Here is a 20,814-nt window from a genome sequence, read left to right on the forward strand (position 1 = left end):
GGTTCAATGAGGACCCAATTCAAGGATAGGATTGCCAGTTGACTGCTTTGGAGCAAACCCCTCATTTCCTCAGAAGTGACACATGTACCAGTGTATACAAGTTTGCATTCGCTTCTGACTGAAGTATTTCTTGAATTTTGAATCTCTGTGATCAGAGAGAGGGTATTTACAACGTAGAATGGACGAAAAGGCCGCTGAAAACGGACCGGCTCGGTTCTCGTCCAGTGGCATCCTTTTTCCTCCGGAAGAGCGATTGCAGCTTCGATTGCGATGGGAAAAGGCCATGGATTTAACCCGTTACACATTGCAGGTAGATTTTGGTTCTTTTCCTTTTCCGGCCAAGTAGTAAGCCCGGTTGGCTTCTGGGTACGTGACTTTGGAGAGAGGCAATTTGTAGATGGCATCGTTGTTGGTGGTGAGAAGCAGGAAGGTGAGAGAAGACAAGCAGAAAGCCCAGGTCCCCAAGGGCAGTCCAAACTGGGAAGGAAAAGAAATTAATAATAATATGATGATATTGGATTTATATCCCGCCCTCCACTCCGAAGAGTCTCAGAGCAGCTCACAATCTCCTTTACCTTCCTCCCCCCACAACAGACACCCTGTGAGGTAGATGAAGATATTGGATTTATATCCCACCCTCCACTCCGAAGAGTCTCAGAGCGGCTCACAATCTCCTTTCCCTTCCTCCCCCAGAACAGACACCCTGTGAGGTAGATGAAGATATTGGATTTATATCCCGCCCTCCACTCCGAAGAGTCTCAGAGCGGCTCACAATCTCCTTTCCCTTCCTCCCCCACAACAGACACCCTGTGAGGTAGATGAAGATATTGGATTTATATCCCACCCTCCACTCCGAAGAGTCCCAGAGCGGCTCACAATCTCCTTTCCCTTCCTCCCCCACAACAGTCACCCTGTGAGGTGGGTGGGGCTGGAGAGGGCTCTCACAGCAGCTGCCCTTTCAAGGACAACCTCTGCCAGTGCTATGGCTGACCCAAGACCATTCTAGCAGCTGCAAGTGGAGGAGTGGGGAATCAAACCCGGTTCTCCCAGATAAGAGTCCACACACTTAACCACTACACCAAACTGGCTCTCCAGTAATAATAATAATAATAATAATAATAATAATAATAATAATAATAATAATAATGATAATGATAATGTAGTAGTTGTTAAAGAAGTATTGTTCTCCATGTGGCCATCCCTACATCTTCTGGCAGCAAATTCCACACTTTAATCACTCTCTGTGTAAAGTAGTATTTCCTTGTGTCCTTCCTGAACCTACTGCCCGTCAGTTTCAGGTCCTTGAGTTCTATTCTTTTGAGAGAGGGAGAAAAAAATCTCTCTTTGTCAACTCTCTCCACCCCAGGCAGAATTTTATAAAGCTCTATCATGTCTCTCCTCCCCACCCCCAGTTGTCTCTTTTCTAAACTTCAACCATTTGAGTGGTCCATTTTTCATCCCCCTAGATGCCACTCAAATGGCTGCCAGCCAGTTACCAGAAGTGCTCTGAAACATCATTTGCACCCCCCCACCTCCCTGAATGTTCCCCAAAGACCCTCACTGGAAAGGTAAGGGGACTTGGCAACCCTATTGCTACAGCACACTGGACTGACACTTTCCTTGAGCTATGTGCTCTGACCCCATGATCTATCTCCCTTTCAGTCTCAGCAAGTTCAGACCTTATTAGCCTATATGGGTAGGGGTTAAGTGCATGGACTCTTATCTGGGAGAACTGGGTTTGACTCTCCACTCCTCCACTTGCAGCTGCTGGAATGGCCTTGGGTCAGCCATAGTGGTTAAGTGAGTGGACTCTTATCTGAGAGAACAGGGTTTGATTCTCCACTTCTCCACTTGCAGCTGCTGGAATGGCCTTGGGTCAGCCATAGTGGTTAAGTGAGTGGATTCTTATCTGGGAGAACAGGGTTTGATTCCCCACTCCTCAGCTTGCAGCTGCTGGAATGGCCTTGAGTCAGCCAGAGCTCTTGCAGAAGTCCTTGAAAGGGCAGCTTCTGGGAGAGCTCTCTGAGCCCCACCCACCACACAAGTATCATCAAGTCGCAGCCAACCTACGCTGAGCCCATAAAGTTTCAGAGGCAAAAGATGAACTCAGGTGGCTTGTGATTGCCTGCCTCTGTGTAGCCAGCAGTGGCTCGAGGCAGAACAGTTTCCCCCTCCAAAAGCAGTGGGGAGCAGCCGCGCACCTTATAGAATCATAGAGTTGGAAGGGACCTCCAGAGTCATCTAGTCCAACCCCTGCACAATGCAGGAAACTCACAAATACCTCCACCAAATTCACAGGATCTTCATTGCTATCAGATACAGCCTCTGTTTAAAAAGAGGCCATACAGCCTCTGTTTAAAAACCTCCAAGGAAGGAGAGCCCACCACCTCCTGAGGAAGCCTGTTCCACTGAGGAACTGCTCTAACGGTCAGGAAGTTCTTCCTGATGTTGAGCTGGAAACTCTTTTGATTTAATTTCAACCCATTGGTTGTGGTCCTGCCTTCTGGGGCCACAGAAAACAATTCCACAACATCCTCTATATGACAGCCCTTCAAATACTTGAAGATGGTGATCATATCACCTCTCAGCCACCTCCTCTCCAGGCTAAACATGCCCAGCTCCTTCAACCTTTCTTCATAGGACTTAGTCTCCAGACCCCTCACCATCTTCGTCGCCCTCCTTCTCATGAGCTGCCTAACTCACAGGATTCTCATTGCTGTCAGATGGTCATCTAGCCTCTGTTTAAAAACCTCCAAGGAAGGAGAGCCCACCACCTCCTGAGGAAGCCTGTTCCACTGAGGAACCGCTTTAACCGTCAGGAAGTTCTTCCTAATGTTGAGCCGGAAACTCTTCTGATTTAATTTCAACCCATTGATTCTGGTTCTACCTTCCGGGGCCACAGAAAACAATTCCACACCATCCTCTATATGACAGCCCTTTAAGGACTTGAAGATGGTGATCGTATCACCTCTCAGCCGCCTCCTCTCCAGGCTAAACATGCCCAGCTCCTTCAGCCTTTCTTCATAGGACTTGGTCTCCAGACCCCTCATCCTCTACAGGACAGCCCTTCAAGTACTTGAGGATGGTGATCCCATCACCTCTCAGCCACCTCCTCTCCAGGCTAAACAGGCCCAGCTTCTTCAACCTTTCTTCATAGGACCTTCACCACGGAGCACTCTGTGAGGCTGCCCTAGCTCCGCCCCTGTGTCTGATGCAGCTGGCAGAGTGACGGGCAACCCTGTGGTGGGCTCTACAGTGCAGTTGCACCCGGGGCTTGGACCGGCACCCTTGCTAGGACTGTGTCCCAGCCAGCCGCCTGGTTTGCCCTGGACTTCCTTGGTGGTCTCCCATCCAAGTACCAACCGAGGCAAACCCTGCTTAGTTTCCAAGATCAGAGAAGACCAGGCTAGCCTGGACCGTCAGGGCCATTCCCTGCTATCTAAACCCTTTACACGGAGATTCCACAGATTGAATCTGGGGTGTTCTTCAAGGAAAGTATGCAGATATCACTGAGACATGGCTCCTCATTTAGGGAACACCTGGTTCTCTAAGTGGAGTGGCACCTGTTGTTTTGGCCACTGTGTGACACAGAGGGTTGGACTGGATGGGCCATGGCCTGATCCAACATGGCTTCTCTTATGTGACACAGAGGGTTGGACTGGATGGGCCATTGGCCTGATCCAACAGGGCTTCTCTTATGTTCTTATGTGACACAGAGTGTTGGACTGGATGGGCCACTGGCCTGATCCAACATGGCTTCTCTTATGTTCTTATGTGACACAGAGTGTTGGACTGGATGGGCCATTGGCCTGATCCAACATGGCTTCTCTTATGTGACTCAGAGTGTTGGACTGAATGGGCTATTGGCCTGATCCAACATGGCTTCTCTTATGTTCTTATGTGACACAGAGTGTTGGACTGGATGGGCCACTGGCCTGATCCAACATGGCTTCTCTTATGTTCTTATGTGACACAGAGTGTTGGACTGGATGGGCTATTGGCCTGATCCAACAGGGCTTCTCTTATGTTCTTATGTGACACAGAGTGTTGGACTGGATGGGCCACTGGCCTGATCCAACATGGCTTCTCTTATGTTCTTATGTGACACAGAGTGTTGGACTGGATGGGCCATTGGCCTGATCCAACATGGCTTCTCTTATGTGACTCAGAGTGTTGGACTGAATGGGCTATTGGCCTGATCCAACATGGCTTCTCTTATGTTCTTATGTGACACAGAGTGTTGGACTGAATGGGCTATTGGCCTGATCCAACAGGGCTTCTCTTATGTTCTTATGTGACACAGAGTGTTGGACTGGATGGGCCACTGGCCTGATCCAACATGGCTTCTCTTATGTTCTTTATGTGACACAGAGTGTTGGACTGGATGGGCCATTGGCCTGATCCAACATGGCTTCTCTTATGTGACTCAGAGTGTTGGACTGAATGGGCTATTGGCCTGATCCAACATGGCTTCTCTTATGTTCTTATGTGACACAGAGTGTTGGACTGGATGGGCCACTGGGCTGATCCAACAGGGCTTCTCTTATGTGACACAGAGTGTTGGACTGGATGGGCCATTGGCCTGATCCAACAGGGCTTCTCTTATGTCCTTATGTGACACAAAGTGTTGGACTGGATGGGCCACTGGCCTGATCCAACATGGCTTCTCTTATGTGACACAGAGTGTTGGACTGGATGGGCCATTGGCCTGATCCAACAGGGCTTCTCTTATGTTCTTATGTGACACAGAGTGTTGGACTGGAGGGGCCATTGGCTTGATCCAACATGGCTTCTCTTATGTTCTTATGCAACATAGCAGTCAAGGACTACATGCTTAATTGGTGTTTTCTTTCCTTGGTTGGATCACCCAGATTAGGGATCCAAAGCAGGGTTTTTCTGCTCTCTTCTTTTCCTTGCTTGGGTGCCCATCTTACTTCTTCCCCCTCCTTTCCCCCCCTGCATGTGCTTTGTAGTGGTTGCTTCAATATGACATTGCTGTATCTCCTGCGTTTTTCCACTGCACATTTAAAGTGAAGGGAAATCCATGGGAGTTACAGTGATAGACCACTGAAGTGATGTAACATTGAAGTGGCCACTAGAGGGAGCAAAGCACCTGTGGAAAAGAAGTGGGGAAATGAAGCAAAATGGATATAGAAGTAATGATTTTGTGTGTATTTTTCAATGGAGCTGAGCAACATCTTGCCAGTTTGGTGTAGTGATTGAGTGCATGGACTCTTACTTGGGAGAACCGGGTTTGGTTCCCCACTCCTCCATTTGCACCTGCTGGAATGGCCTTGGGTCAGCCATAGCTCTTGTAAGAGTTGTCCTTAAAAGGGCAGCTGCCATGAAAGCCCTCTCAGCCCCACCCACCTCACAGGGTATCTGTTGTGGGGGGAGGAAGATAAAGGAGATTGTGAGCTGCTCTGAGATGCTGAGATTTGTGGAGGAAGGCAGGATATAAATCCAATACCATCACCCACCTCACAGGGTGTCTGTTGTGAGGGAAGAAAAATAAAGGCGATTGTAACCGCTCTGAGATACTAAGATTCAGGGTAGAGAGCGGGATATAAATCCAATACGTTCTTTTTCGTCATCATCCTTGTGATACCCTTAAGGGGATAGTATCGCTTCCCGAGTACTTGAAGAATGCTCTTAAAATCTCTTAAAATCTCAGGAACTTACCACAGAAAACATATTGGACAGCATTCCTCCCACGTAGGCAGTAAACAGAGCTGTGAAAAGATGAAAGATGATCAGATCAGAATGCATTTCCATGCATTATGGGAGACTTTGAGATGGGGGAAGAAAAAGATGACATTTTGGCCTTTTCTTTAAGCTTTCAGTAGCTGTGATTCACATTCAAGAGTTACCAAAGGTGCTAAAACGATCCAGAAAGATCTGCTAATAAAGCTTTGAATTTTTGATTTCCATGGGACAGCTGTAAGAAGAACCATTCTGGGCATATTCACTTGGAAGCAAGTCTTCTGCAATAATAAAGTAGAACTGATTCCCCATTCACTTTACGCCGCTCTCACGTTTCTCTTCTCGGTGGGGCTTCCTTCCAGTTTCACACTCTCTGCCCCAGGGCTGCAACTAGCGTCGGCTTTTTCATGCGGCAAACAGAAACTGGTTTTTAGAGGTGTCATGATCCTGGGCCCAGGGAAGCCTGCTTAGGAGTTACTGGGAAAAGCCTACATCTCCCAGGACCCCCTCTGTCTCTCTGATTGGGTGGCAAGGGTTTTGGAGGGAAACAGGCCCAGAGAGGGGTGGGGCCTGGGAAGAGCCCAGGAAGTGGGTGTTCTTTTCTAAGGAGGCAGAGTTGAGGAAGAGCTGCTGCCAGGGAGAGATCCTCATCCTGCGAGGTAGGGTGAGTAGGCCCAGGTCTGACTGAGACGGTATGGACAGTAAGTTCAGACGCGTTAGGGCATTTGTTTATTTCCCCCCTCACCCTTTTACTGTTTTATGCACCTTGGTTGTTTATATTGCACTGACTTTTAAATAAACCTTTTTGTTGTTCACTCTGCCTGGTCCTCACGCCTATTATTTGGCCTAGGCTACAGGAAGGGCTTCGGAGGGTACTCTGGGCCTTCTCAAGAGGAACCCTTAACCCAGAGTGGTGGCAGCAATTGGTAATACCCGCCTGAGCCGTGACAAGAGGTTTCTGTTTGATGTATGAAAAAGCCGGTGCTTAGGGTTGCCAAGTCCAATTCAAGAAATATCTGGGGACTTTGGGGGTGGAGCCAGGAGACATTGAGGCGGAGCCAAGAGCAAGGGTGTGACAAGCATAATTGAACTCAAGGGAGTTCTGGCCATCACATTTAAAGGGACAGCACACCTTTTTAAATGCCTTCTTTCCATAGGAAATCATGAAGGATAGGGACACCTTCTTTTGGGGCTCATAGAATTGGACCCCCTGGTCAATCGATTTTGAAACTTGGGAGGTACTTTGGGGAGAGTCACTAGATGCAATACTGAAAATTTGGTGCCTCTACCTCAAAACACAGCTCCACCAGAGCCCCCGAAACCTACAGATCAATTCCCCATTATGACCTATGAGAATCGATTCCCCCCCCACCCCGTTTCTGGCGACTCTGAAGTGAGGGATTGGCCTCTCTACTCATGAGTTGCTGCCAACTTCTTCAATTCAAAGTAACGCAGACACCCCATCCAAGAGGAAGCCTTTCAATTGGAGACTGAAGCCTCCGGAGGTGCAAAGGCACATGGTCCTCTGGGGGCGGGGCTTCCCCCCTGCCAGCTGACTGGGGGCGGGAAGGAGCCTGGACGGGGGAAGAACCCCCGCTGGGACCTGGGGATTGGCAAGCCTACCGGCGCTAGCTGTACCCCCGGGGCAGATAGTGTGAAATCGGAAAGAGAAGAGGAACGTGAGAGCGACGTAAGGTGAGTGGGGAAATCGGCCTAGGAGTTCTGAATAAACCTGCATAGGATTTGGCTGCGCCTGTCTGGTTGAAACTGGTGCTTCTTTTCGCAAGTGTTTAAACACTGGCTGGATCGTGTCCATAAACCTTTCATATAAGTCGTGCTTAAATTGGCCCTGTGAATGAATGCGCACAACCTCTCCTGCTTGTTCTGCCCTCAGAGTAAAAACATTAAAAATCAACTGAATTCTGGAGGACAACCAGAAACTGAAAATGGAACCCATATATCACTTTGCGCCTTTGGAGAGGAAATGTAGAAATGATGGATTATTTGGAGGCATGTTCTCGGGCTGCATGAAAGTTTTCTGTGTGGAAAAGCATCAGAATTCATGAAAGGGAACTTGCTTAGTACTAAGGATACCTTAGAGCAGGGGGTCCTCAAACTACGGCCCGCGGGGGCCAGATGCGGCCCGCTGAGGACGTTTATGCGGCCCGCCGGGTTATGGCAAAATCAGACCGGAAGTGACGTTCGACCTAAACTCGCGTTAGCAACGCACACTTCCGGCACTGGGCTGAGGCGATGGAGACAGAGTGTGAGGTGATACCGAGGTGAGGTGAGTTCCCAGGCCGGGGGTGTGTGGTGTGAGGAAGGGAGAGAGATGCAGAAGATGGAGAACTGACGGCCCGCAGCCTTGTACAGTAACAGCAGTCCGGCCCTCCAACAGTCTGAGGGACAGTGAACTGTCCCCCTATTTAAAAAGTTTGAGGACCCCTGCCTTAGAGAGTAGGAGAAAGAAAACGCTGGTGGATAGGGAGGATTTTGGGGGGTGATGGAGTGGGTGCGATGAGATGTGGCAGCAGACACTGGGGGGACAGGCAGTGCTTCTTAGTGTCACTGCTGCAAGAAATGGTGGTGGCTACAAGCATAGACAGCTTGAAGAGGGGAGTGGATAAACATCTGCAGTAGAGGTCCATCTGTGGCTATTAGTGACAAGGTATTGATAGAACACTGTCTGCGGCAGTGATGTTCTGTATTCATGGTGCTTGCGGGGGGGAGCAACAGTGGGAGAACTTCTGGAGTTGTGGCCCCACTGGTGCACCTCATGATGGTGCCTGGTTTTTTTGGCCACTGGATGACACAAGAGTGTTGGACTAGATGATCCATTGGCCTGATCCAACAGGGGCTTCTCTTATGTTCTTAAGAGCAGAGAACCATGAATGGCTATTAGTCACAAGGTTTGGATAGAACAGTCTGGGGTAGTGATACTCTGTATTCTTGGTACTTGGCAGGCAACGGTGGGAGGGCTTCTGGAGTTGTGGCCGCACTGGTGGACCTCCTGATGGTACCTGGGTTTTGGCCACTGTGTGACCCAGAGTGTTGGACTGGATGGGCCATTGGCCTGATCCAACATGCCTTCCATAATTTCTTAAGAGCAGAGGTCCATGAATGGCTATTAGTCACAAGGTTTGGATAGAACACTCAGTCTGGGGTAGTGATACTCTGTATTCTTGGTGCTTGTGGGGCAACGGTGGGAGGGCTTCTGGAGTTCTGCCCCATTGGTGAACCTCCTGATGGCACCTGGGTTTTGGGCCACTGTGTGACCCAGAGTGTTGGACTGGATGGGCCATTGGCCTGATCCAACATGGCTTCTCTTATGTTCTTATGTGACACAGAGTGTTGGACTGGATGGGCCATTGGCCTGATCCAACAGGGCTTCTCTTATGTTCTTATGTGACACAGAGTGTTGGACTGGATGGGCCATTGGCCTGATCCAACGTGGCTTCTCTTATGTTCTTATGTGACACAGAATGTTGGACTGGATGGGCCATTGGCCTGATCCAATATGGCTTCTCCTATGTTCTCAACCCAGGCCATGTGAGTGTAAGAGACAAAGCCAGGTACCCACCACAAACAATCGCCAAGACAAAGGTCTGCCAAGTGAGGGCATAGAACATGCCTCCTATCGCAATGCATGAAAGGCAGCTGTTGTAATTCCATAAACCTGCGTAGATTTTGTTAAAAGGAGTAGCCACGCTCAGGGCTGTGAAGAAAAAAGAGAGGAAGAAACGCCATGAATCAGTGATAAGACCAACTACATACTGGAATAGAACAAATAGCCAGCGTGGTGTTGTGGGTAGAATTTCAGACCAGCATCTGGATGACCCAGGTTCAAATGCCCACTCTGACATGGAAGCTTGTAGGGTGACCTTTGGCCTGCCCCTCAGCCTAACCTACCTAACTTCCTCAGCCTAACCTGCCTCACAATGCTGTTATAAGGATGGGGAAGAGGAGAATGATGGAAGTCACTTTGGGTTCACCACTAGGAACAAAAGTGGGATATAAGTGAAGTAAATAAACAAAGGTGGTCACCTCACAGGTATTCTCCAACCCTGCCAGTTCCTCAATGGACATTTTGGGATGCAAGGAAGGTCCATGCTTTCAAGGATGTCAGGCAGGAACTGCACTCTGTGGCTTCCATCTTCTGCTGAAGGAGGGGATGGAGTTCCACCATGCCAGCTAACACATGGGGGCACCTTATAGCAAGCCACACGATTAGTCTATCAAGACAGCTTCAAGAGTGGACTGGATAAACCTCTGGAGCAGAGGTCCATGTATTAGTCACAAGTTACAGATATAATACTCTGTCTGGAGCAATGATGCTCTGTATTCTCGGTGCTTGGGGGACAAGAAAGGGAGGGGTTTCTGGCCCTATTGGTGGACCTCCTGAGGGCAGCTGGATTTTGGCCACTGTGTGACATAGCATGTTGGACTGGATGGGCCATTGGCCTGATCCAACATGGCTTCTCTTATGTTCTTATGTGACACAGAGTGTTGGACTGGAGGGGCCATTGGCCTGATCCAACATGGCTTCTCTTATGTTCTTATGTGACACAGAGTGTTGGACTGCATGGGCCATTGGCCTGATCCAACATGGCTTCTCTTATGTTCTTATGTGACACAGAGTGTTGAACTGGATGGGCCATTGGCCTGATCCAACATGGCTTCTCTTATGTTCTTATGTGACACAGAGTGTTGGACTGGATGGGCCATTGGCCTGATCCAACATGGCTTCTCTTATGTTCTTATGTGACACAGAGTGTTGAACTGGATGGGCCATTGGCCTGATCCAACATGGCTTCTCTTATGTGACACAGAGTGTTGGACTGGAGGGGCCATTGGCCTGATCCAACATGGCTTCTCTTATGTGACACAGAGTGTTGGACTGGATGGGCCATTGGCCTGATCCAACATGGCTTCTCTTATGTTCTTACGTGACACAGAGTGTTGAACTGGATGGGCCATTGGCCTGATCCAACATGGCTTCTCTTCTGTTTTTCAGTTTTCAAAAGTTTATTGGTTTCAAAAAGAGTGAGGGTAGGGAATAGGGGGAGTAGAAAGCACAATACATTTTGACCTTGTTCTGCATAAAAATAATTTCAAAAAGTACAAGCTTAGTTCTACAATACTTTCTATACATAAATTGTCCTATATTGTTATGTTTAAACTAAACATCATCCACACATTAAAATTTTATAGCATAAATCTATTGTTAAAGTTATCTATTAGTTTTGACAATTCCAGTAAAGGCAATTTTATAATATAAAAATAAAGGGGGGGGGAGGAGAAATAAGTTCACACCAGAGAATCTTAAGAGTCTTGACTGTCTTACCATGTATAAAATTTCATCCAGTATTTTCTTGTTTCTTCTTTAGATTTCCCAGCCAACAGCTGGGGGCTTCTCTTCTGTTCTTATGGGCATACTTCCCCCCCCCCCCCCAGCATTCCTGAGAGAGCCCATTTGGTGTAGTGGTTAAGTGTGCAGACTCTTATCTGGGAGAACCGGATTTGATTCCCTACTCCTCCACTTGCAGCTGCTGGAATAGCCTTGGATCAGCTATAGCACTTGCAGTAGTTGTCCTTGAAAGGGCAGCTGCTGGGAGAGTTCTCTCATCCTCACCTACCTCACAGGGTGTCTGGTGTGCATGTGTGGGGAAGGTAAAGGAGATTGTGACCACTCTGAGACTCTGAGATTCAGAGTATGGGGCGGGATATAAATCCAATATCATCTTATCAAAGATTTCAGGTTTTCACGGCTGGCATCATCATTAGGGTTTGTAGAATCTTTCGGGCTCACGTGCCGTGTTCTACTGGAGAAAGTTTTTCTTCCAGACGTTTCGTTCTCAGCTGCGGAGAACATCCTCAGTGGCGAGGACGTTTCATTCTCCGCAGCTGAGAACAAAACGTCTGGAAGAAAAACTTTCTCCAGTAGAACACGGCACTTGAGCCTGAAAGATTCTACAAACCCTAACAATATCATCTTCATCTGCTTCTTCTTCTTCTGATTATGGGGAAAGCATCTACATGTGTAGACTCTCTACACAACTAGGCTATGTGTTCAAATCTGGAGTCGAATCTCCAAAGTGGCCTTGTTGTTGCTGGAGTGAGCGATTCAGTGCACCTGGGCAGGGGGGGGGGGGGTGCCACACCACTCTAATGGTGTATAGGTGTCATCTCCTTGAATGGGATGCCTCTCTGTCAGGACCTGGGAGCTGGCCTCTGACCCCTTTTCTCCCTTTGTCTTCTCCTTCTTGCACATGGCCTTCCATGTAGACATATGTCTCTGCAGGTCTGTTCTGTAGAGACAATGCCCTCACACTTCCACACATATGAAGCTGTCCATTTGTGATAGAGAAAGTACTCTTTAGATTAGGTATCTTTCTCTCCTTTCAACTGCAAGCTGATTAACTGGCTCTACCTTAGTAAATGTAGGTTTATCTCCCCCCCCCCCCCATATACTTCTTGGGAGATGTATTCACTGTACTCAGAATCATGCCTCTATGACTGAGGAACATAACAGAAGCCATGTTGGATCAGGCCAATGGCCCATCCAGTCCAACACTTTATGTCACATACCCCCCCCCCCCCCCACAAAACAAGTGCCATCAGGAGGTCCACCAGAGGGGCCAGGACACTAGAAAACCTCCCACTGTGCCCCCACCCCAAGCACCAAGAATACAGAGCATCACTTGCCCCAGAAAGAGTTCCAGCAATACGTTGTTGCTAATAGCCAATGATGGACCTCTGCTCCAGATGTTTATTCAAAACATATGTCTGAGGAACTGCTCCAACATTAGGAAGAACTTCTTGGCCATTTGAGCGGTTCCTCAGTGGAACAGGCTTCCTTTGGAGGGGGTGGGCTCTCCTTCCTTGGAGGTTTTTCAACAGAGGCTAAATGGCCATCTGACAGCTATGAGGATCCTGTGAATTTAGGGGGAGGTATTTGTGGGTTCCTGCATTGTGCAGGGGGTTGGACTAGATGACCCTGGAGATCCCATCCAGCTCAATGGTTCTATGACTGGGCCAAGCTCTGTTATATTAACCAAATATCCCAATACTTGCATGGGAGACCACCCAAAAAGGCTCTGCAGAAGAAAGCCCTGGCAAAACCACCTCTGCTTCTCTCTTGCCCCTCGCTGGGATTTCCATAAATCTGTTGCTGCTTGACGGCACATAACATCATTTGATGGCACACTTCTACATCTAGAGACACATCATACCTGCAGGGATTCCCACCGCTGAACCGATCACAGCGTGGGCGAAGATGAGCGGGGAGGAGATAAACAAAGCCACCATAATGATGCCTCCAGTCCAAGGGTTATCACAGCCGTACACCTGCCCGACTCCTACGGGGATCGACTGGAATAGCTACCGAACAAACAATGGGAAATGAGATTTTAAGGTTGCATCCTAAGGACTTCCCTGACACAAATGGTCCAAACTAGCTTGATCTCATCAGATCTTGGAAGCGAAAAAGGTTTGGCCTTGGGTTGGGGCAGCAGGGGTCCTTTTGTAGAAAAAGACGTGCTGAAGCTCATTAGCACAACTCATTAGCACAACTCATTTGCATATGCCACATACCGCCTATGTCTGTTAGACTGTCTACCGTGCTGCTCCTGTTTCGCAATGTTTTGGGGAGGGACTGTGGCTCAGTGGTAGAGCATCTGCTTGGTAAGCAGAAGGTCCCAGGTTCAGTCCCTGGCATCTCCAACTAAAAAGGGCCCAGGCAAATAGGTGTGGAAATCCTCAGCTTGAGACCCTGGAGAGCCGCTGCCAGTCTGAGAAGACAATACTGACTTTGATGGACCCAGGGTCTGAGTCAGTAGAAGGCAGCTTCATAGGTTCATATGTTCAATGGCTGTTTTTTATGCCATTATTTTAACTCTGTTGTTTTGTTGTTGTGAGCCGCCCTGAGCCCTCTTGAGGGATAGGGCGGGGTATAAATCTAAAAATTCAATTCAATTCAATGTCCCTGACATCGCCGGAAGGTGTATTAAATTCTATCAGCTCAGCATCTGCCTTAAAATGCTTCTTGAATTAGAATTGTGTTCACAAAACCTTACTCCCACCATACTTTTTACATTACTTTCTCCGATGTGGCCACAGAGGCACAACGAAGGTTTCCATCTGTCGGCTTTTATATGTTTTGGTCCCATTTTTTTTTTGTGGGGGAAAATATTAGAAAGTTTGTCCGATCTTAAGAATTCAGCAGAATTCTCACGGGAGGTTTGAACCATGGAGCCCAGAAGCAAGCAAGGTTCTCTCTAAGCTGCAGAGAGCCTTGTGAGCAAAAATTCGACTCGGCATTAAAGTCGTGAGCTCCTGGCATTAAAGTCGTGAGCTACCGCATAAATTAGTGTGCTAGCCTGGGGTGGTTTTTCCTGAGCTGTCTTTGTAATTCCAAGTGTATTGAAACTATTTCCCATGTATTATTGAACTGTCCTCTTTATGATGGTATTCGTTGTATATACTTGAAAGATATCTTAGCAGATATGTTGGGCTGTGCTGAGTCAGGCAAAGTCCACAAACTTTTAAATGACACTTGCGCTGAGGTAACTTTAACGGTGGCTAGATTTCTCTAACAGGCCCTGGAAATACGACAGAGAATGGTTCTGGAATGACCACATTTTATTTGTTTTAATTATTTAATTTGGCTAAACTCGACTCATATATATTTTACTTATTATATGTATTTTAGCTCCCTATGTACTCTAGGGCCAAAAGAGGTAAAACTTCAAAGTACCCGTACCCGGGCTTTCTCTGTTATGGCTCCACAATTATGGAATCAACTTCCAGAAGAAATGCGGGCCTTGCGGGACTTTGAACAATTCCGCAGGGCCTGCAAGACCATCTTGTTTCGAATGGCCTTCACTGACTAGAACTGTTAAGTAAGTTCGCCATCTAGGTAATAGCACAAAATATTAATTTTACTGTTTTTAGAATTTTAATAGATTTTAATTAATTGTAGTTTAAAATGTTGTACTGTACAATGTATATTGAATTTTGTTGTTCGCCGCCCTGAGCCTGCTTCGGCGGGGAGGGCGGGATACAAATAAAAGGTGATTGATTGATTGATCGATCTATAATCTAGGATTTTATATTATTTATATTGCTATTTTACTGCTAAATCTGTTTTATGCCAATAAAGGCTTGCTGAGCTAAGACAAAAATGTGTGAGCAGGGGGCTAAAAATCAGTGAGCTAGCTCACTCTAACTCAGCTTGATGATGATGATGATGATGATGATATTGGATTTATATCCCGCCCTCCACTCCGAAGAGTCTCAGAGCGGCTCACAATCTCCTTTCCCTTCCCCCCCCACAACAGACACCCTGTGAGGTAGATGAAGATATTGGATTTATATCCCGCCCTCCACTCTGAAGAGTCTCAGAGCGGCTCACAATCTCCTTTACCTTCCTCCCCCACAACAGACACCCTATGAGGTAGATGAAGATATTGGATTTATATCCCGCCCTCCACTCCGAAGAGTCTCAGAGCGGCTCACAATCTCCTTTCCCTTCCCCCCCCACAACAGACACCCTGTGAGGTAGATGAAGATATTGGATTTATATCCCGCCCTCCACTCTGAAGAGTCTCAGAGCGGCTCACAATCTCCTTTACCTTCCTCCCCCACAACAGACACCCTATGAGGTAGATGAAGATATTGGATTTATATCCCGCCCTCCACTCCGAAGAGTCTCAGAGCGGCTCACAATCTCCTTTCCCTTCCCCCCCCACAACAGACACCCTGTGAGGTAGATGAAGATATTGGATTTATATCCCGCCCTCCACTCTGAAGAGTCTCAGAGCGGCTCACAATCTCCTTTACCTTCCTCCCCCACAACAGACACCCTATGAGGTAGATGAAGATATTGGATTTATATCCCGCCCTCCACTCCGACGAGTCTCAGAGCGGCTCACAATCTCCTTTCCCTTCCCCCCCCACAACAGACACCCTGTGAGGTAGATGAAGATATTGGATTTATATCCCGCCCTCCACTCTGAAGAGTCTCAGAGCGGCTCACAATCTCCTTTACCTTCCTCCCCCACAACAGACACCCTGTGAGGTAGATGAAGATATTGGATTTATATCCCGCCCTCCACTACGAAGAGTCTCAGAGCGGCTCACAATCTCCTTTACCTTCCTCCCCCACAACAGACACCCTGTGAGGTAGATGAAGATATTGGATTTATATCCCGCCCTCCACTCCGAAGAGTCTCAGAGCGGCTCACAATCTCCTTTCCCTTCCTCCCCCACAACAGACACCCTGTGAGGTAGATGAAGATATTGGATTTATATCCCGCCCTCCACTCCGAAGAGTCTCAGAGTGGCTCACAATCTCCTTTACCTTCCTCCCCCACAACAGACACCCTGTGAGGTAGATGAAGATATTGGATTTATATCCCGCCCTCCACTCCGAAGAGTCTCAGAGCGGCTCACAATCTCCTTTACCTTCCTCCCCCACAACAGACACCCTGTGAGGTAGATGAAGATATTGGATTTATATCCCGCCCTCCACTCCGAAGAGTCTCAGAGTGGCTCACAATCTCCTTTACCTTCCTCCCCCACAACAGACACCCTGTGAGGTAGATGAAGATATTGGATTTATATCCTGCCCTCCACTCCGAAGAGTCTCAGAGCAGCTCACAATCTCCTTTCCCTTCCTCCCCCACAACAGACACCCTGTGAGGTAGATGAAGATATTGGATTTATATCCCGCCCTCCACTCCGAAGAGTCTCAGAGCGGCTCACAATCTTCTTTCCCTTCCTCCCCCACAACAGACACCCTGTGAGGTAGATGAAGATATTGGATTTATATCCCGCCCTCCACTCCGAAGAGTCTCAGAGCGGCTCACAATCTCCTTTCCCTTCCTCCCCCACAACAGACACCCTGTGAGGTGGGTGGGGCTGGAGAGGGCTCTCCCGGCAGCTGCCCTTTCAAGGACAACCTCTGCCAGAGCTATGGCTGACCCAAGGCCATTCCAGCAGGTGCAAGTGGAGGAGTGGGGAATCAAACTCGGTTCTCCCAGATAAGAGTCCGCACACTTAAACCACTACACCAAACTGGCTCTACACCAAACTGGGATCAATGGAAGCAAGTATTTTCTTTTAGCGGGGAGGGAGAAAGAAAGAGCACAAGGAAATGTAGACGTTCCAGAGCTCTGCTCCTGTGAGCTCCTGCTCAAAACGAGACCTAGATGGGAGACCACCAAGGAAATCTGGAGCTGCTATGCAGAGGCAAGCAATGGCAAACCACCTCTGTTCCCCTCACGCTTTGAAAACCCTCTGGGGTTCTCACAAATTGGCTGCGACTTGCAAGCACTTTACACACACATCCGGTGGACTGTTGAATAACTCGTGAGATAAGACGGCCCCCTTCTCAGATGTGATCGCAGGTCGCTTTGTATAAAAATAGGTGGCGGAGCTCATTAGCATAACTCATTAACATACGCCGCCCCCCCCCCAGCCAAAAGCAACCTGATGCAAGAAAGGAGAGCCCCGGGTGAGTGAGGCCTTCTTGAGCTGGCTAGAGATCCAGCCAGCCCAAACAGACCTTGCTCTCCTGGGGCTCTCCTGGGCCGGCCCCCACAGTCAAAAGGCCAGCGAGCCACCTTCTGCCCAAAAGAAGTGGAGAAAAGGTGATGTGGGCTTCTCCAAGGGTCTGATTCAGTATAAGGCAGCTTCATATGTTGGGGAGGGATGGTGGCTCAGTGGTAGAGCATCCGCTTGGGAAGCAGAAGGTCCCAGGTTCAATCCCTGGCATCTCCAAAAAAGGGTCCAGGCAAATAGGTGTGAAAAACCTCAGCTTGAGACCCTGGAGAGCCGCTGCCAATCTGAGAAGACAATACTGACTTTGATGGACCAAAGGTCTGATTCAGTATAAGGCAGCTTCATATGTTCATATGTCAAGGGGTTAATGAGGGTTGCTGGGGGCATGCAAAGTCCCTGGTGGCTGGCTGGCTGCCCGCTCTCCTAATCCAGGGATTGTTATGCAGCTGCACCTACTGTTCAATGGACAAAGTAAGTGGCGAGGAAGAGGGGGAACCATCAGAAAGGTTCAGGAGCTGCGCTCCTGTGAGCTCCTGCTGAATCCGAGACCTGGATGTGATGTTATCCATGAGGCACTTGAGCTCTTCCTCCTTCCACTATGAAGTTTGTCTCCGGTCCAGGATGGTATGAACCGAGCCATTGTGAGGCAGACCCCTTTTCGAACCCGAGCCGGTATGTGCCCTTCCCTTCTTTGAAAACGAGCAACCGGGGTCGCCCCATGCGACGAATGCTATGAATGCGAAACAGGAATAGCTGGCCACCAAAACAAAGGGCTCCTTTTAACATTGAATCAAATGCTTGACGCAAGAATTTGTCTTGGATTGGCGGCAGGAAAACTGCATACCGCTCAGCCAGGTTGTTTGGGGAAAAACTGAAACGATGCCTGTTTGGGGGCTCTTGCAGAGATAAGGCGAAAACAAGATATTTCAGAGAGTGCTTTTTTTGTTGTTCAGTCACACGGTCAAACTCTTTGCAACCCCATGGACAAAGTCACGCCAGGCCCTCCTGTCTTCCACCATCCTCTGAAGTCTGCTCCAATTCGTATTTGTTACATCAGTAATGCTGTCCAGCCATCTCCTCTTTTGCCGTCCCCTTCTTCTTTTGCCTTCTGTCTTTCCCAGCATCAGGGTCTTCTCCAGTGAGTGCTCCCTTCTCATTGGGTGGCCAAAATATTTGAGCTTCAGCTTCAGCATCTGACCTTCCAGGGAACAGTCAGGGTTGATTTCCCTTAGGACTGACTGATTGGATCTTCTTGCAGTCCAAGGGACTCTCAAGATTCTTCTCCAGTGAGTGCTCCCTTCTCATTTGGTGGCCAAAGGATTTGAGCTTCAGCATCTGACCTTCCAGGGAACAGTCTGGGTTGATTTCCCTTAGGACTGACTGACTGGATCTTCTTGCAGTCCAAGGGACTCTCAAAATTCTTCTCCAGGGAGTGCTCCCTTCTCATTTGGTGGCCAAAGGATTTGAGTTTCAGCATCTGACCTTCTAGGGAACAGTCTGGGTTGATTTCCCTTAGGACTGACGGATTGGATCTTCTTGCAGTCCAAGGGACTCTCAAGATTCTTCTCCAGCACCACATCTCGAAAGCATCTATTCTTCTGTGCTCGGAATCTGGTGTAAATACTTCCCTGAGTTGAAGATGCCCAGCACAGATTCCAAAATGTTCTTAGGGCTGGAGACTTAACCTGTAATTTTCCACAGAGTTCGGTGGCCGCTGTTGTCTTTCGTGTCAACACTTTTTAACCTTTTTTAACAAGAATTTAACTACCAAGGATGCATACCGGCATATCCTAAATAACTCTTCGCTGCCAATTGGGTGAGCGCTTAGGGGAATGTTGCTAAGGGAGAGACCAAGAAAATCCTTTCCCAGCAGAGGTGCGAAAGGGCATCTAATCCCCCCACCCTTAGTACAACTTGGTTGTAAACAAAAATGAACGTTTGAAAAATGGACAAACCAGCAAGATAAGCTCGGCCTCCCCTCTAACGTCCCCCCCCCCCACATATCTTAAGGAGAAGCCTCTTTCCTACCTTTCCTACATATATCCAGGCCTCAGATTCAGCAGGAGCTCACAGGAGCACAGCTTCTGAACTGTTCTGAGAGTTCCCCCTTTTCCTTCCCATCTATCTTGTCCATTGAGTAGTAGGTGCAGCTGCATAACAATCCCAGGATTAGGAGAGCGGGCAGCCAGCCAGCCACCAGGGGCTTTGCCACACCCCCAGCAGCCCTCATTAACCCCTGGAGAAGCCCACACCACCCTTTCTCCACTTCTTATGTGATTTTGGGCAGCGGGTGGCTTGCTGGCTTTTTGAATGGGGTGGGTGGCCCAGGAGAACCCCTGGATCTCTAGCCAGCCCAAGCAGGCCTCGCTCGTCCGGGACTCTCCTTTCTTGCATTGGGTTGCTTTTGGCTGGGGGGGGCATATGCTAATGAGCTATGCTAATGAGCTCCACCACCTATTCTTCTACAAAATGACCACTGCAAACAGCTGAAATTCATGCCTTGCGGCTCTCAAACATCTGATGTTTATCCTGTGTGGCTCTTACATTAGGCAAGTTTGGCCACCCCTGCTCTAGGAGAAATGATCTCTGTACCTAGAGAACCGTGGTACTTCTGGAGATCCCCAAGCAACACTGGAGATTGGCAACTCAATATCATGGGCAGATTGCTTCATTGCCAGCGTAACCTCCAGAAACCAAATTGTTTGGCCCAGCAAGGGTGGTGTCTGTGAATTGGGTTTAGGAGCCCAGGGAGGTTCTGTTGCCTGCCGAGATGGAAACAATTCTGGCCCTGTATCGCCTTGTAGAACAGGGATGGGGAACCTCCATCCCGAGGGCCATATACGGCCCTCGAGGTCACTTGGTGTGGCCCTCGGGGATTGCTGGACAGATACATCGATTGCCATGTGGCAGCCTCCCTAGGGCCTCTCTCGCCAGTGAGGATCGTGGGGCCCAGCCACACAGTGCGGCAGCCTCCCTGGGGCCTGGCCGGCCGGCCAGAATTGCTGCAGGGCCTGGAAAAGTTACTGTCACAGTTCCGTTTGCACTTGATTATCCCAGAGGGTGTGGCCTAATATGCTAATGAGTGTATGATCAAATATGCTAATATTAGTGGATGTGGTCTAATATGCTACTGAGTTCCTGCTGAGCTTTTTCTACAACAAAGCCCTGGACCTTTGAATTTGCCTAGGGCAGCAGGCCGTGAGCGTGTGTGTGTGTGTGTGTGTGTGAGATTAGGCTCTCCCCACATGACTTCAAATAGAAAAACAATTATTTGGATTAATTTTGCTGGCCTGAATCATTCTCCCTCAGCGGAGCACTGTTTTTTAAGTTGATAATTCTTTATGGCCCGCGAATGATATTATAAATATCCATATCGCCCTTGGCAGAAAAAAGCTTCCCTACCCATTGTAGAAAGTAACTGAACTGCATGTAAGTGAAATGCTAACGGTTTGTAAAGAGGCGGCGGTGAGTTTAGTATGACCGGTGTTATAATTGTAATCGTTTTGTTAGCGTAGGGCTGTGTTTTCCAAGCTGCAAATAGAAGCCTGG

The 20,814-nt window shown here is 48.5% G+C and overlaps 1 protein-coding gene across 1 annotated transcript in view; it reads right to left on the reverse strand.

The window, feature by feature from the left end:
- Nucleotides 1–283: 283 nt before the first annotated feature.
- SLC14A1 (solute carrier family 14 member 1 (Kidd blood group)) overlaps nt 284–20,814 on the reverse strand; it is a 37,685-nt gene continuing 17,154 nt past the window's right edge. The window contains exons 5-8 of the mRNA XM_060236214.1: nt 12,936–13,083; nt 9,284–9,418; nt 5,683–5,732; nt 284–477 (exon numbers count right to left, since the gene is read on the reverse strand). Coding sequence (XP_060092197.1) covers nt 298–477; nt 5,683–5,732; nt 9,284–9,418; nt 12,936–13,083 — 513 coding nt within the window. The 3' untranslated portion in view covers nt 284–297. The remainder of the gene's footprint in view (nt 478–5,682; nt 5,733–9,283; nt 9,419–12,935; nt 13,084–20,814) is intronic.

Source organism: Heteronotia binoei, chromosome 4 (assembly GCF_032191835.1).
Source record: "Heteronotia binoei isolate CCM8104 ecotype False Entrance Well chromosome 4, APGP_CSIRO_Hbin_v1, whole genome shotgun sequence".
Classification (NCBI taxonomy): domain Eukaryota; kingdom Metazoa; phylum Chordata; class Lepidosauria; order Squamata; family Gekkonidae; genus Heteronotia; species Heteronotia binoei.